Consider the following 17,235-nt stretch of genomic DNA (forward strand, 5'->3'; position numbering starts at 1 on the left):
AGAATTGAGAGCTTATTAATATTTGTTTTGAAATGCCTGTTATTTATGGTATAATGATGGAACGCTTACATTTTTTATGCAATGTCCATATTTAGCCAAATGCAAATCAGAACATGGCAACTGTCTTTTGGTCCTTGTATTCTTTTTTTAAAAATTTGTTTATTTATTATTTATTTATTTATTTTTGAGAGAGAGACAGAATGTGTGAGTGGGGGAGGGGCAGAGAGAGAGGGAGACACAGTATCCGAAGCAGGCTCCAGGCTCTGAGCTGTCAGCACAGAGCCTGACACAGGCTCGAACTCGTGGACCACAAGATCATGACCTGAGCTGGAGGTGGACACCTAACTGACTGAGCCACCCAGGCACCCCTGATGGTCCTCCTATTCTTTTCACAAAATTAAAAATTTTAAATATGAAAACTTTACTGCTCTGTGACATCCTGAAGGCTGCAAGAATCTAGAGAGAACAATTTCTGGCAGCAAAGTTTTTAACCTCAAAATTAAATCCACAGAAAGGTAAATTTCTATAATCCTGCAAGAAAATATCACGCTTCAGTGCATTTTTAAATTTTAAGTATAATTAAAAGTATTATGGATTATCTGGGTGCTCATTTTCTATAACAGTATTTTATAATATATGGCTGAATGACATTATTATTATATAATCAATATTTGTGTCCTTTAGAATAAGCTTCAGTCTCCTAATAAATTCTTTCTATAATCCTTGTAGAAACTATAGAAAATATATGACACATAAAGAATAAGTTGTATTTCTGCCTATAGAATACATTTTCAGATAATTTATAAAGATTAATTTAAAAGTTTAATTTCTAGAATAAATCTTTTTTTTTTTTTTTTTTTTTTTGGAGAGAAAGAGAGAGAGAGAGCATGTGCACAGGGCAGGGGCACAGGGAGGGGGAGAGGGAGAGAGGCTCCATGTCCAGCACAAAGCCAGATGAGGGGCTCACTCTCACGACTGGAAGATCATAACCTGAGCTGAAATCAAGAGCTGCACATTTAACTGACCGAGCCACCCAGGCTCTGCTAGAATAAATCTTTCCAAAAACATATGAAAATTCATTCTGTTAGCAGAAATTCAAAGAAATCTTAAACCCCAGAATTATTTCCAAAATTCAGAGTGGAGGTCTTGGAAAAAAAATTATTTCTAACCTGGAAAAAGGATCCCATCGGGGCACTGTAATTCTGGAAAACCATAGCTTAATAAGCATGACTGGGATTTAGACCAAAAAGTTAAGGCAAAGTGATAGAAGGGAGGGAAATCTAAAGGTAAAATGTTGCTCAATCACCTTGCAACATTAAGCAGATCATCTGAGAATTGGATATTATTCAAAATTTGTCTAGAATGCTAACTTTGGGTTACTTGACGATTAAGTGGTAACTTCAGAAACTGTTCATTTCTTTTTGACCAAAAAAAACCCATAATAATTCACTGACTGTATTACCTGTGTACTACTCGTCATAAAGAAATCTGATGCTGAACAAATTTAGGGGCAGCAATTTAGTAAGTGTATTATCAAGAAGTACATATATTTCACCGGATTGACTAGGATCCTGAAAAGTGACATGTCATACCAAATACGAAATTCAAAAGCCAAAAGTGACATTGTGTTTAAAGCTCTAACTTTCTTTTATTATCTAGAATTTAAAACTTAATATTTTTTGATGAATTACTATAACAGAACATAAAAATCACAAAGAAATTACCAACTTCTACATTGTGAATATCACAAAGAAAAGAATCATCAATGACATGTAGAAAATAGCATGAACAGGGAAAAGAAAATGTTTCAGGAAAAATAATGTCAATTTTATTATTTTTTTTTGTTTAAAAAATTATTTTAATGTTTTTTATTTATTTTTGAGACAGAGAGAGACAGCATGAACGGGGGAGGGGCAGAGAGAGAGGAGACACAGAATCGGAAGCAGGCTCCAGGCTCTGAGCCATCAGCCCAGAGCGCGACGCGGGGCTCGAACTCACGGACCGCGAGATCGTGACCTGAGCTGAAGTCGGACGCTTAACCGACTGAGCCACCCAGGCGCCCCCAATAACGTCAATTTTAGATAAATATGGAATATATATACACACACGCGTGGGCGAGGAAAACGGTCCTTGAAAACAAGCTAAAACAATGTTATCTGCTGCTGTTAAAGGTGTTAAGATCATGAAAATGTCCACTATTCAAACAAAAGATTCACAACAATTCAAAAAGATTCATTTTTTTCTACTTACAAATTTCTTCCATAGGCCAGGAATGTGTGTTAACGATGGAAATCAAAGGTGGGGATCTTAGTAAAAACCAGATGCAAGGCCAGCCTATGTGAGGTATCTCAGACGGTCAAGCTCATAGAAGCAGAGACCAGAATGGTGGTTGCCAGGGTTGGGAGGGGGAAAGGGTTGCAGTTTATCAATGGGTACAAAGTTTCAGTTGCGCAAGATAAGTTCTAGAGATCTGCTGTGCAACACTGTGTCTAGAGATAATGATACTGTATTACAAACTTAAAAATCTGTGAAGAGGGTGGATCAGGTGTGAAGCTTTCTCATCACAATAAAAGAAAATGAACGTAAGTGTTTTTTTCATTAGCCAGCACAGAAAGTTGGGAACGCAGCAGCGAGTTCCACACGTACCTGTGAGAACCACCGTGTGCCCTCCACCACAAGCTACCTGGACCACCTTCTCGGGAATTCCAGGCACCGGCTGGGGCATCCTGTGGTTGCAAAGCAGCTGATTGGGAAGACCTAACTTCCCACTCTCTGGTTCTCCAAACGTGTACAGTTCTCCCTCCGCTATTGAAGGAAAAGAACAGTAGTCAATGATGACAGACCTACAGACAAAATACTGGTCTTTGAGGTACACGTTCTCACGTTCAACCAAAAATGCATTCAATGACAACTGGATAAATTTAACCTTTCTTGAGATATTTTACTGCATGGTAAGGAAATAAAGCTAAGGTTTTCTTTTCCCCTTGATTATTCTAACCCAAAATGTTCATGAACTCACAACCATCACTACTAATGAACTAGAAAAGGATTTTAGCTCTTTCATAAGACATAGAGAAGACCATCTTACTTCCACTTACTTTTAGTAAAGCAAAACGACTAGACATTAAGCCCACATAGGGACATGGATTTTGTCTTGTCCATTTTGGTATTCCAAGAACCTAGCAGTGTCCAGTATATGAAATATTTAATGAATACTTGCTAAATGTTTTATGAAATTTGTTTAAACAAACTCATTTATGTGTGAAGTAAATATGCTGAGTAAGCCTTAAGATAGCACATTTTACTCAAGTAGATGGCACTTGCTCCAGAAAGATTCTCTTATCAAGGAACTCTTGATGTTTAGTCACTGTCTTGTCCATACTAGTAGTCTTGACTTGCTTCTGCTATACTTATCACACTATGACTATGAGCTTCTTGAAGGCAGGTACATTTTTTTTACCCATTTCTGTAAATGGATAATAATTGAATTCTATAAGGCAGGAACTTAAAAATCTTTGTAGATATATAATGTAATCTGACACAGAACATATCACCGCTGGTGTGAGCAAAGAGGGAACACGGTACATCCGATTGCTTATCACTTGCATGTCTCCAAGAGAACCACGATTGACTACGGACCAACCCCGGGGAACGTGGCCCTTGGAGTATTCTTTGTTAGTGCTTGACATTTTTGTTTTGTATACCCGAGGCAGCGATTTATGCCAGCGTGGGTCCTTAGGGCACCTGGTTTCATTGTCGAGGGACCTGAGTTTCAGTTGCTGTGACTATTTGCCAGCAGGTTATACCTACACTGCCAGCCCCCTACAAAGAAGCCTCAGGCCCTGAGAATACAGTGGGCTTCTCTGGGCAGGGACATCACACACACATCCCTGTAGCTCACTGCCAAAGAGAAAGCACGTCCTGTGCAGCCTCAGAAGAGAAAGGACTAGGGAGTGTATGCTAGACTTCTCTGGAAGACAGGTATCTTCTTCCAGCTGTTCCTGCTCTGTATCCTTTGCTGTAATAAATATTAGCCGTGAGTATAACCTGCTATTGAAGCTTGAGAGTCCTTCTAGTAAATCAGAACTTAGGGAAGTTGTGGGACATGCCTGGTATGCACCACTTAAAACTTGATCAAATACTACAAAGATAAGTTGTACCAGTTTTCTGGACTGATCAGCATAGAAAATCAAGTAGCAAATGCTGGCATAGAAGTGTCCCATATGTCAGCTCCCTTCCTCTTTTCTCATGCCTCTTGCCTCTCACATGAAAGGAGTCACTAAGTCCAAATGAGTTTCTTTCCACTTCTGTCTATAAATTTCCTGCTGCTCCTCACATCTTAACATGGGTGAATTGTATGGTATGGGAGCTACGTGTCAATAAAGCTGGTTTTGTGTCTGTTGACTTAAAACAATTGTTTTTTCATTCCAGCCAGTTAACATACAGTGTTGTATTAGTTTCAGGTGTACTATATAGTGACTCAACACTTCCATACATCACCCAGTGCTCATCACGACAAGTGCACGCCTCAATCCCCTTCACCTATTTTACCCATCCCCACCCCCTCCACCTCCCCTCTGGTAACCAGCAGTTTGTTCTCTATAGTTAAGAGTCCGTTTCTCAATTTGTCTCTTTTTTTCCCCTTTGCTCATTTGTTTCTTAAATTCCACTCAATAAAGCTGTTTTTAAAAAGGCATAAATACAAACAAAACAAAAATGCTCAGTGTAATGCCTGCTGGTTATGACGAGCAATTCCCCTTGTTTTCCTACTGGCCAAAGCAGAGTTTGCTCATTGAAATCTGGCACTTTTATTAAAATCTAAATATAAGACAATGCTTTTGCCTGGGGTTTTTGTTTGGACTGTTTTTCCATTTGTGTGCTCTTTTTGTTTGTCTCATAAAGTGAGCACGGACTAGAGCCACCCCACAAGCCCAGAAATTGCCAGTAAGTTGGTAGGTAGCATTGCCCCAAGGAACACAACTAATTGTTCATTCACTCCCTCCCTCATTCAGTGATATTTATTATTAGCTTGTTCGAGACACAAGCTGATATAGTGGTGAACAATGCCAGGTGAGTTGGGAGTTTGCCCTCTCTTGGTACCATGATGCTACCAAGTCATTGGTAGATCTGGAGCCACTGGGATGGGCCAATAAGCACTTTCTAAATCTGAATCTGATGTAAAACGGAGTAAATGTATAAAACAAAGATTTAGAGATATGTAAGAGGGGCCACAAAACTACTTCCTCTAGGTGTTTTCGTGCTTAGAAAAACCTCTGATAAGATGGAAGGATCATACTTCAATACTCCTGGTGTAGGTGCAGATGAAAACATTTTAAATATTTTAACTGAGGCAGAAAGGGTTGCCAGGGAGCCCTGGAAAGGGAGAGACTGTGGATACTGAGCAAAGTCCCAGCAAAGGAAATCATATCCTATACTGAGCAATCTTCTTTTTTCATCTACTCTATATCCCTGCTCTCACAGTGAAAGCCTGGGACTCTCTTGCTGAAATAAAAGCAAATTATCAGGACAAGAGTAGAGTAGGTCTAAGTATACAGGCAAATGCACCCAGGGGAAACCGGCCCATAGGTCTCATTTCCAACGCTAAGGAATCCAAGAAGTTTGAGAACCAAAGTTGAAAAGAGTTTCTAACATCTGCATTTTGTTTTTCTCACAGACCTAATATTCACTGAAAAGTTAGCCTGTCAGAGTGAGTTTGAAATTATAAACTCTCATCACTAAAATGGAGAAACACTGTGACCCAAAACAGGCCAAAATTATTTCATTAAATAGACGGCCATGGCCTCATTTCCACAGAACTGTAGAATGTTAGCTCATTTTATTATTGAGTAAACACTTAGAAATGTTAGAGACCATGATAAATCCAAAATGTCCTTTCTTACTTGTTACAAAAGCTGAATGGTAATATCCACAAGAGATCCAGGAAATAGGCTTCCCAACGGTCACTTGCTGAGGGACACACACATTAGTTACATCTTTTAAACCAATTTGCCCTTCAGAATTGTCACCCCACATAAAAAGCTCGCCATCCTCTATAAAGAAAACACAAGGAAGAAGGTTTTAAGAGGTAGCAATGCTATCAAGTCACTCTATTTCCAACACACCATTGATTTTTTAATTTAGAAAAACTACGTGTCTTGAGAGAAAATGCTAAGGTATTCACACCAGCTAGCTACTTAAGAGTTCAATTTCTATTATGAAATGCTTCTATGAGGTAAAGGACAGAGAATAATGTGATGCAAATCGTGTCCATATCTTGATCTCACTAGCAAAGACAGAGTGTTTTTCCCTACAAGAACCTTTTCCTAGTCTACCATCTCGAAACAGAAAATGGTTCCTCCTTCCAAGCAGTCTGCCTGCAACTGAATGACAGCATTACTGGCACTGGACATCTCCTGGGCAAGTCCTAGGTCAAAAGGGCCTGGAGGACCTTGCTCTTGAGAGCACTGTGAAAAATGAAGTTTTAAAGGAAGACAAAAATACATAGAAATATATTTCACTTTTTTAATATAATTTATACTTGAAAACATGTAAGACAGCTCCAGAGAATTCGGACATACAGCATCTCCGAAACACATTAGCTTATGTTCTTTCTGACAAGGGTTTCGATGGAAGAAAAAGTTAAGCTGGGTATGATACTTTAGAAAAGAAATTATCAAGACCTATGTCTGTTCATTAAATTGAAAATTTTTTAAATCTCTGAAGTGGTGTAATAATGAGGCAAATAAAAGGAAAACTGAGAACAAGAACCAAAAGAAGGACGTCAAATTGCTAAGTGGACGGCAGACAGAGACGGAGGCGTGGGGCTGCGGCTCAGAGCCTGGCCTTCCTGACAGCCAGGGGCCGGGCGGGAAGTCACCGGCTCTGCCGACAGGAACCCACAAGCCCGCCGGCAGCTCCCTCACAGGCACCAGGGAGATCTTGGCTCCAATTTTGAAGACATTTCTCAGATGGGCTTTTGAGAGGGAGGCCAGAGAGATACAATGACCGTTACAGACTGTATTTTAGTAACATACATCCCATAGATTTCCATGTTTCTGATAGCAACTTCATTAAGCTGCAAATAAAACTTTCACTATACAATGAAGATAGTATTTAAGAACATCTAAAGGAGTAGATGGACGGCACAGCAGCTAAGTGTTGACGTCTGACTCTAAGCACAAAACTGTAATATATGTCATGACTCAAAGTTCGATTTTAAATGTCTTCCGAAAACACAGTTAATGAAAGAAAACTAAATAGCAATGCTGTTGTCAGTTTACTGAGTTGGTAAAACCTGGTCTAAAGGAAAGGGATGGATCCCAGCTTGAAATGGAACAAAGTCTCACCAGTTAGCGCAGCTGAAGTGTTCGATCCAGCAGAGAGCTGTTTAATCTTATGCTGGGAAGTAAAAAAACTAATTAGATGAAAAGTGTTTCTGTCTTCGGTGTCACCAAGTCCCAGCTGTCCTTCATTATTTCCTCCAGCTGCATACACTTTGCCTCCTTCTGCACACGGAAAAGAAAACATCAGTATACCAGAGTCACCATCTTTACAAGATGGGCCAGTTACCAGATATTTCTTCTGTTAACAGTGAAGAAAGATGAAAGCTGACATTATCCTACAATTTGCTGAACTTCAATTCATTGTCAAAAACGAAGCAAAACAAGCAGGGTTATATATTTTTGTGAGATTTCCTAAATCAGTCTAGAGCTTAAGTAGCAATTGAAATGCACAGAATGTGAGGAATATATTTCCTTGCTAATGCAGCAGTTTATTAATTCAGAGCAAAAAAGGGGAAAGTAATTTCCAAATTAGTTTATAATCCAAATCTAACTATTTTAAAAGGGATGTGGTTCATTAATTTTAACTTCCATGCCCATTAAAGTTAAGATATAATATGTAACAAGTAAAATGAGGCAAATCCACAAAGAATATAATTAGAAACATGAAAACTCTATGTTGTGTAATTATTTTAATTTTCAAGCTAAATAGGAAGGCAGTATAGTATTGTGTTTAGGACAAAGGACTGGAGAGCCAGATTTCCTGGGTATAAATGCCAGCTTGCCACTTACCAGCTGTGTGACCTAGGGCAAGCTATACTTAACCTCTCAGTGGCTCATTTTCCTCCTCTGGTAAAATGGGGATAAAAATGCTGCCTACATCACAGAGTTGTTATAAAGATTAAATTAGCTGACATAAAATTCTTAGAACAGCACTTGGCTCATTGTAAGTACTATATAAATGTTTACTTCATTAATTATGAAGTATATCATGCCTAGATAATAAAAATTGCCAGTAAGCTCTAAGGTAGATTTTTAAAAACATACATGCATTAAAAATTAGTCATAAAAATGCACATGAAATTAAATTATAGGGGAAACTGAGGGCAAAATCAGCCTGAATCAGTAAAAATTTAAAAATTTAAAGAATTTTAGGAAAAAAATGAAACCCAACTGAGGAAGCAAGACTAGCTTTCAAATGGAACATACTAGAAGGCCAAGTGGAATAGGACCACACAATTTAACACATATGGCATGAACAAGAGCTGGTGGAATGCTAAAGCAGTTCAGAGAGCTGCATGAGTCAAAGTTGAATAGCCACAGAAACTTCCATGGAAGAAGACTTATACTGATCTTAAACGGTAAGAACCTGAAGAAGAGAAGGACATTTCAGCAAGGAAAAAGTATGAATGAGGGCACAGAGCCCAGGAGAAGCTGGAGGCAGTGAGAATAACCTGAACACGGAAGGGAGGTAGGAAAGGAGGCTCGGTGATCGGTGCCTGGGTTTCCATTTGTTCCTGCAGCATTTGTTTGAAAAGATGACTTTCTCCCCCGTTGGATTATCCTGGCACCTTTGTGAAACGTTAGTTGGGCATACGCGCGTGGGTCTACTTCTGGACTGTTTTGTTCTGTGAATCTTTGTCCCTATTTTTGCAAATGGCCCACTGTCTTGATTACTTTGGCTTTACGGGTCTTGAAATCAGTAGTGCTAGTCTTCCAATTCTGTTCTTTTCTAAACTCTTTTGGCTATTCTAGGTCCTGTGCTTTTCCACATAAACTTTAAAATTACCTTGTCAGTTTCTACACACACACACAGTTTGGATTTTGATTGGAATTGTGCTCACATTAATAGCCTTTCAGGGGCAGCTTCCACTAACCCTCAGAAAAGAGGGAAAGGCAAGACCAGGAGCAAGTGGCCCTTGAGGTGTGCACACTAAGGTAAGGAGATCTGCCCCTTGACATCATCCAAGAAAAGAGGATTTTCTTCAGCCATTTCACATTGAAATACATATTTTCAAAGGCAAACAAGTATACCAACCATTTACATTTTTAAAAATCCTAACCTTACTGTTGCCAAGGTACCATTTCTATTAATTTTACAAAGTCACAAATGTTACTGCAGTGCGACCTCAGTCCTCAGATAGGGCAGGAAGTCGTACAGATTGAATACTACACCTGTTGAGACTAGGGTGTGGTTCCTTCCACAGGCAGCGAATTTCACTTTTTCAGGTTTTAAAGCTAAAAATATAAAAAGATAGGACAATTAAACTATTTTATGGTTATGAGAATGATAAATAACCCAGGTCCAAGGGTAACTAAGCAGTAGAAGTAAGATTTAAACCCAGGCCTGTCGGACTCCCGAGGTGATTTTGACGAATGAACCGAAAGTTTTCAGAACTGGCCGTGCATCAGAATAACCAGCGGAGCTTTGAGAATGCAGATAGCTCAGCCCCGCCCCTGGAGAATCTGCACCAGTAGGTCTGAGGTAGGGCCTAGGCATCTACATATTTTTCAAAACAGTTAATTAATAAGTACTGAGATCCACTGCGCTGTTATGATGCCTCCCACCAACCTCATCTATTCCCTCATCTGCTATCACCATCAGCAAGGTCGCCTTCTACCTCACACAATGAGATGCTACAAGTCCCATGTTCATAGGCATACACCTATGTTAAAGTTCTTCACTCATTCATTTACATATTCAAAAAAATTTACATAATATCCCTCTAAGTGCTTAGCATAGGGGCTGCAAAGATCACTAGGACAGAGCCTCTGGTGTCAAGGATCTCAGAGTCTAGACAATGCTGTCACCCCATGTATTAGGTATTTGAGAGTAAAGATCATAAGGACTGTGAATAAACCCAGGGTTTAGGAGACTGTGCTCCATAAATACTTTTTGACCAAGTGGAATACTGTGAAAGCTCCATAACAACTTCCATGAATAGCATGGATATGCTAAATTACACTGCAATTTGGAGCTGAAATTAAAAATTTGGCTACGAAGATAAAGAATACTGCTGGTGTCACATTCCAAGGAATCTCCATCACCACTCACGCTTAGCTGATGTCCACAGGTTATAGCCAAACAGAAGTTTCGCACATAATGCCAAGAAAGCTTTGTAAAGGTATTATACGCCCCACGTTTTTTAGGACAGTCCTGATTTAAAATAGTTTGTCCTGTTCTTGTAAGGACACCAGTATTAACCAACCCCTAGTCCCAATGTCTCACTCAGTACATCTACTCACTATATACCGCAGGGTAAAGTAGAACTTCTAAAACCAGCAATCACATAAAACCATGATGTCCACAACTTGTAATAAATGAGACAGAGCTCAAAATTCTAATATATTGTATTGGTTGTTCTTTGTATATATAATAACAGTAATATTTAAGTAGGTTTACAAACAGGCAAAATAAAAGGATATTCAAGGGCAATACTGAAGAACCATCACTTCCTTTGTGGTCTTTGGGCTTAAAATCAATGTGATGTTTAGACCCTAACATATAAAAGTAGCTCCGAATATCACATAAAAAATAAAGTTAAACACCAATAACAGCCAAGTAAATACTAGAGAATAAAAGAACTAAAGGTTTTTATTTTTAATATGATATTAAAGAACATTACAATCAGCATAAAAGTACTGTATGCAGTTTAAGTATTTCAAGCAATAAAGAAGAAAAGACCCCAAACCTTTGACACACGTTGGCTTGCTAACAGGTGACTTCGATCCTAATCCTAACTGGCCCCAGTTGTTACTGCCAAACATGTAAAGTTTATTATTTCCTGGTGGGAAGGAAAAAGACACAAGAAAGTGAAACATTTTCAACATAAAGTGATGAGAGATGAAGTCATCACAAAGCAATAAAAAAAGCTATACTTAAGAGTTGTATTGCTTTTCCATATTGAAACCGGTTACCTTGCCCAGGTTAAAGCGAATTATTTTAACTGTCCATCTACAGATTCTGTTAGGTGTAAAAAGTGTCTAAGATTATACAGTAATCACTTTTGATTATATAGATACAGTAAAATAAATATATTCCAAGAAAGTAGTGTGCATAGAAAATCATAATTAAATATACTCAGGGAATTTAAAATTGAAAACACTCTCTTGATGAATCAAATTGTCAAGAATTCTCTGGTAAAAGAAAGAAAAATCACATTTCTGGTAAAGCAGAGTATATATCCAAGATGTTTCAAACACAGCACATCTCTAAGATTCAGGATGCTCTAAGCCTTACTATCCTCTTTTAGGATTTCAATACTAACCTGTAACAACTGCAGTATGTTCATCTCCACAGGAAAGAACTGTAGGTATATCATTTTTAAACCAGAATTTGCTGGGAATGTTTTCGGCAAATCTAGTTTTTCCAAAAGTAAACACAGCACCTGAATCTGCAAAAACATACGACAGTTTCTATTTTACAACTTTCACTCTGCGGCCTGTTATTAAAAGACATTTTCAGTAATTTGTCTATACCGATTCCCTGTCTCCTGTCCGCTTTGCTTCCACTCCAGCACTGTTTATGTTCTCTTTCTACCTTACTTCAGTCTTATTCCTCAGACTTGATTCGACTTTTATTTATGAACTCTGTTAAATTGTATATGTATTATTCATTTACGGGTGTAAAGTAAAATAAATAAATAAATAAGTAAATAAATAAATAAATAAGGCAGTCATCCGTTACTAAAAGTCCTATTGTCCCCAGGTGGACCATCTGCTCCCTGGAATGAGCTGATACAACCCCTGCTGTTAACCCTGGTTAACACCTCATGGTCCAGCCCCTCAGTGAAGGCTTTTCTCCACACGTGGGAACAGGACAGTATTGTTTCATCATCAGCATCCTGTCAATACAGTACGTTGAGATTTAACGCTCTCAATGAATGAACACTACCTGATCTGTGTAGTATTCACAAACTACTTTGGTTCAGTACCATTTTGGAGAGAGACCAAAAATCTCTACTAGTTCCCAATAACCATTTAAACACGTACACACACACCCAGATAGGCCAGATCCAGATTCTGAGGAAATCTCAAGAACAATCACACAGAAAGAAACTAATGGGTACCAAAAAGTAAAACATAGCAAACATAAGTATTAATAATAAATAACAATATACGAAAGACTAGGCACTATAAGAAATCTTTTGAGAACAACTGTGAGGCGTGTCAGTTCAAACTGATAATTGAGATGTGAGAGGCCAGGTTCTAGAACAGGCTCTGGGTTTTCCTAGAATGAATAATTTTAACTGTTTTGTCCTATTCTGGCCTTCCAGATAGCCGCCCTGATCCCCTCACCACAAGACAGGGTTTGGTGGCTGTGCTGTGTCCACTGGTTTTTACTGTGAAATGGTATTGTCATTTTGCTTACTTTCTAGTATCTCTCACTAGGCTGTGAAGTCCAGGAGGTCAGAAATCTAATCATGTCAGAGCCAAGAGCATGGCAGAAAACACAATACATATTTATTTATTTCAGTGAATACTTGATTCTGCTGCAATCCAGTGTTATTTTAAACTCTTGTTCTTGAGCCATTAGTGGGTCAGAAAATCAATTTAGTAGGTCACGATTAGCATTTTTAAAGGGATGTACTATAGAAAAGATCCGAGTGCAGACCAAGTGCTTAGAATAAGCACTACTTCATGAAACGTCTGTTTCTGCTACGCTATACATATGGTACAGGGTCACAATGTCAAACGTTATTTCTGGAACTGAGGGAAATAGTTTTCACCGAGCACTCGCTAACAGCTTTTATACCCCACACCCGACCCCCTGGTCACACACTCTTTACTGCATTCAATACACAACTACGTCCTGGAGACCTCGAAGGAGGTACTTTGGGAAGTTTACTGGGAGGTAAAAACCGCCCCTGCCTTCGAGAAACTCATCGAAAGCTTCTTCTAAAAGAAAGAAGAAACACAAATACCGCTTCCCCGTGCTCCCCCCCTCCTTTCTGCTCCTCTCAGTCTTGCGCCCGGGCACGGCCTGAGCTCAGGACCCAGTCCCGCGGCCGCCGCCCGGGCCTTTCCCCCAACGGGGCGGCCCGGAGGCGGGACCTGGCCGCCCGCCCGCCCGCGGACCCTCCCTCCCGGCCCGCCGCCACCACCGCGGACGCGACTCACCGGGTACCACCTCCTCGGATTCCCCCATGCCGAAGGAGGTGCGGGAAGCCTGCGCCCGAACCGGGAAGGTGGCGGGGGCGACTCCGCGGGGTCTATGGCAGCTTCTCACCCCCGACGCGGGCTGCGGAAGCCCCCCGGGTCCCCATAGCGACACCCCGGACATCGGCAACTGCCGCGTTCCCGGAAGTCAACAAACAGCCGCTAGGGGCAACGGAGGCGGAACGTTGGGGCGGGAGGCGGGGCGGCCGTTGGGAAAGGGGGGCGGAGGCCTGGCGCCGGGCGCCCGGCGCGGCGCAGGCGCAGGCGCAAACGCTGCGGGCGGGGCGGTAGAGGCCGCGCGCCCTCTGGTGGCCAGGAGGGGAGGGGCGGCCACGCCGTTCAGTTGGATGTGGAGATCCAGGCCCTGCGGGGTCCTCCTAAGGGTAGTGACAGACGTCACAAATATCACCTGCTGTCTCACTCAGGCTGTGTGACACAGGCAAACGTCGACACACAAATGCAATAATACTAGTAATAAGTGACCATCTATAACTGTAAATGAAATAGGCACTATGTTAAATATCCACAAAAGGCATTTGTATCCCTAGCATATAAATCGAGACCTTGCATATACTAGATGCTCATTAAATGTTTATTGAATTAATGAGCCCTACTGCAGTCCTGTAAGGTAGTTAATGTTACTCCCTTTTATGGATGTGGAGGTCATACAATAGGGGAGAGCTGGGGTCTAGCTTAGCCTGCCCAACCTGTCCTTTGAGTGTTCCCTTCTGTCCTCCCACAGAAGATGGCTGAGGTGTGCAATCTGCTACTGACAGAAAATCCACAAAGAGATTCGCCAACAGCAGCACATCATTGCTTTAGAATTCATCCAGAAATGTTGTATTTTTCTACTAACTTTAGTTTCCCATTCATCATAAAACAAAGAGGCACAAAGCCATCCTCCAGGAGGAGTAAATGTATGCACATGTGGTAGTTGTGGCCACGGACTCTAGAAATAAACAAAGCTGGATTCAGGGATCTTGTGTGTACTAGAGCATGTTATTGGCTTTCTCAGGGAGTCTGATTAAAATGGGAAGGAGAGCTTAAACTATGCAATACACAAACAATCAAGCGGGAGTTACCAAGAAAGTGTTTAAGGGGGAGCATTGACCTGGTGTGAGAGGTTAAGAAATGCTTCTCTAAAGAAACATCATTAAATCTAAGAACTGAAGAAGGAGAAGCAGGGAGAGGTGAGACAGCTCTGGGAAGAAAGTAAATTGTGGGCAAGGACTCATAAAAAGTGTAGCCCTTTCTAGGAGCTCAAGGAGATAACACTGGCTCATGGCAAAGTGGCAGGGTCTTGGGCCTGTTAAGGATCTGAGATTTTATCCTAAGGACAATGGGAAGCCACTGAGGGGTTTTAAGCAGTGGAGTGACAGAGTCAGCCATGTGTATTCCTGGGATCACTCTACCTGGCTGATCTGTGGGGAGTAAATTGGAGCAAGGAGGAGGGTTCAGAGGCTAGTGCAGATAACAGTCACCATGGCTTGGCATATGGTGTTCTGACAAATTTGGAGCGGGCAGATTTGAAAATATCTTAGGAGGCAGAACCAACAGGGAATGGTGTCTGACTATTGACTCTTAGGCGGTGCAGGGCTACCAAGTAGCTCTTACAACAACAGCAAAGGGCCCTAAATTATTTTGGGAAAAGGTTAATATTCTTTACGAAAGCATCATAATAGTCACTATGGGAAAATAAGAATTTCTAAACACTTACTTTAGTTATGATATGCTTTAGTTTTTTTTTTTAATTTCAAAAAGAAAAAGCACATATTGCTGCCTGAGCATTCCAGAAGGTATTGATGTAGCTCTACTCCAGGGTTTCCAACATAAGCAAATAGGGGAAGGGTGGTGCCATTCACCAAGATGGGGAACACTGAGGAAAGAAAAGGAAGGGTGGAGTAAAGTAGGTGGGGCGGAGGGAACAGTATGGTTCAGCCTTGAGCACACTAAGGCATCCATCCAACTGGAGGTGCCAAGCTGAGCAGCCAATTGGCAAGTAGGAGTCCCAGATAGAGGCACATATTTGGGGGTGCCTGGGTCTAAGAAGCCTTGGGAAAGACTTCTAGGTGAAAGACTGGCTATAAAAGTGACTATAAAAGACTGGCTATATGATGACTATAGAAGGAAAGAAAAGAGAGGCTAGGATGAGTTGTGATGAAGGCCAATATTTAATGGCCCAGCAAGAGACGATGAAGCTAAAAAAGAGAGAGAAACCACGGAGGGAGAGCTGGACAGAATAGGGTTTCAACAGGAGGGGTGTGGTCAGTTGTCACGTGACGCTCAGAAATGAGGTAAGGTGAAAGCTGCCCACTGAATTTCGCAATGCAGGGATCACCAGTAGTGCTGAAAAGAGGTGTTTGGTAGAGTGATGGAGGAAGAAATAATACTGGAGTTGAGAGTGGGAGAAGCTGAAAGAAACAAGTGAGGGTGAACACTTTAGACACAGGAGATTGAGATGGAATAGGAGGGGACAGGAGATAGTATTTGGAGGAGGAGGAAGGGGGGTAGATGGAGGGATTCTGATAAGTTTGGGGAGACTTGAGAATACTGAGGGGCAAACAGAATAGGACAGAAAACACAGGTTCAAGAGAGTGAAAGAATAACCAATAGTATAAGGAAGAGATAGCATCCAGATCTCATGTGAAGGGACTAGTCTTAGCTAGAAGGAGAGACAGTACGTTTAGCATAACAAGAGGAAAGGAAGAAAGCCTCCTTGTACAATATACCACTGATATGTACATACATACACACACACATATAGTAGATTATATCTATATAAAACTGATACATATGGTATAGGTACATATCACATACGTCATATAATATATGATAATACTATTTTCTATCTCCGAAGGTTATTGTGAGATACTAGATAATGCACATAGAACTTATACTACGGTGCCTGGACTAGAAAGTAATACTCAGCAATGTTAGCTGTTATTAATAAGGCAGAGTCATCTATGCTCCCTGTATCAGCATAACCCAGGCTATGCTGCATTGTAAGAAACACTCAAATCTCAGTGGCTTAACACAAACAAAAATGTTTTTTCCTCACTCATGCTACATGTCCAACGTGGCTCACTGGGAGGATCCTCTTTCACTGATCACTCAGGGGCCGGGACAACTGACGGAGGTTCAACAACCTTACAAAGGCACCATTGGGACTCCTGACCTCTTTGGTTGCCATAGCAGGTCAAGAGAGAGAGGAAGCAGGAAATGAAATGTTTCAGGCAACAGGTGACACGTTTGGGCTTCTTACAACCCATTGGCCTGATCCCATGAGCTGTGCCCCTGTGAACTGCAGGCAGGCGGGGAAATGTGGGAGCACCTGAGACATTCAGGGAGTGGTAAATATCTCTGCCACATCCCTATAGGCCGATGGTTTCTGTGGAATCACCTCCCTCGTGTTGGAGAAGGCAGGGAGTTCTAAGGTATAACTTTCTGACTCTTGGCTACAGTCCCGTGCTCTTTTCAGTGCCCCTTCCTAGGTGGCTAGCCTCAGGAAATCATGTAGGTATACGGGAGTCATCGCACGTCTGACAATATGCACAACTCTCGGATTTCCCCTATTAATTTTAGTTGTTTTTCATTTGTGGAGCATTTTGTGTCAACTTAAAAATAGAGGCATGTACAAACAAGGAAGACAGTTGACGGATCACGCTTCCTCGCCGAACCAGTTCCTTTCTTGGGGGCACTCAATGAAACTTCCAAGGCTTGCATTTTGAGTTGTATAACAATGTAGCTGCCACCACTGTTTCTTTCTTTGGACTCAGATAAACAGGTGTATCTCCAC

At 41.0% G+C, this 17,235-nt stretch overlaps 1 protein-coding gene across 5 annotated transcripts in view; it reads right to left on the reverse strand.

The window, feature by feature from the left end:
* RPGR (retinitis pigmentosa GTPase regulator) overlaps nt 1-16,639 on the reverse strand; it is a 69,348-nt gene extending 52,709 nt beyond the window's left edge. For 2 of the 5 annotated variants that reach the window (XM_027054120.2, XM_053202234.1), the window contains exons 1-7: nt 13,401-13,612; nt 11,549-11,674; nt 10,973-11,065; nt 9,456-9,518; nt 7,347-7,505; nt 5,901-6,050; nt 2,647-2,805 (exon numbers count right to left, since the gene is read on the reverse strand). In XM_027054120.2, the coding sequence (XP_026909921.1) occupies nt 2,647-2,805; nt 5,901-6,050; nt 7,347-7,505; nt 9,456-9,518; nt 10,973-11,065; nt 11,549-11,674; nt 13,401-13,563 (913 nt within the window). In that variant the 5' untranslated portion in view covers nt 13,564-13,612. Of the gene's footprint in view, nt 1-2,646; nt 2,806-5,900; nt 6,051-7,346; nt 7,506-9,455; nt 9,519-10,972; nt 11,066-11,548; nt 11,675-13,204; nt 13,301-13,400; nt 13,617-16,497 lie in introns of those variants that run through there. The other 3 variants (XM_053202232.1, XM_053202233.1, XM_027054115.2) reach the window with 3 other exon arrangements.
* Nucleotides 16,640-17,235: the final 596 nt, after the last annotated feature.

This window comes from Acinonyx jubatus, chromosome X (assembly GCF_027475565.1).
Source record: "Acinonyx jubatus isolate Ajub_Pintada_27869175 chromosome X, VMU_Ajub_asm_v1.0, whole genome shotgun sequence".
Lineage (NCBI taxonomy): Eukaryota > Metazoa > Chordata > Mammalia > Carnivora > Felidae > Acinonyx > Acinonyx jubatus.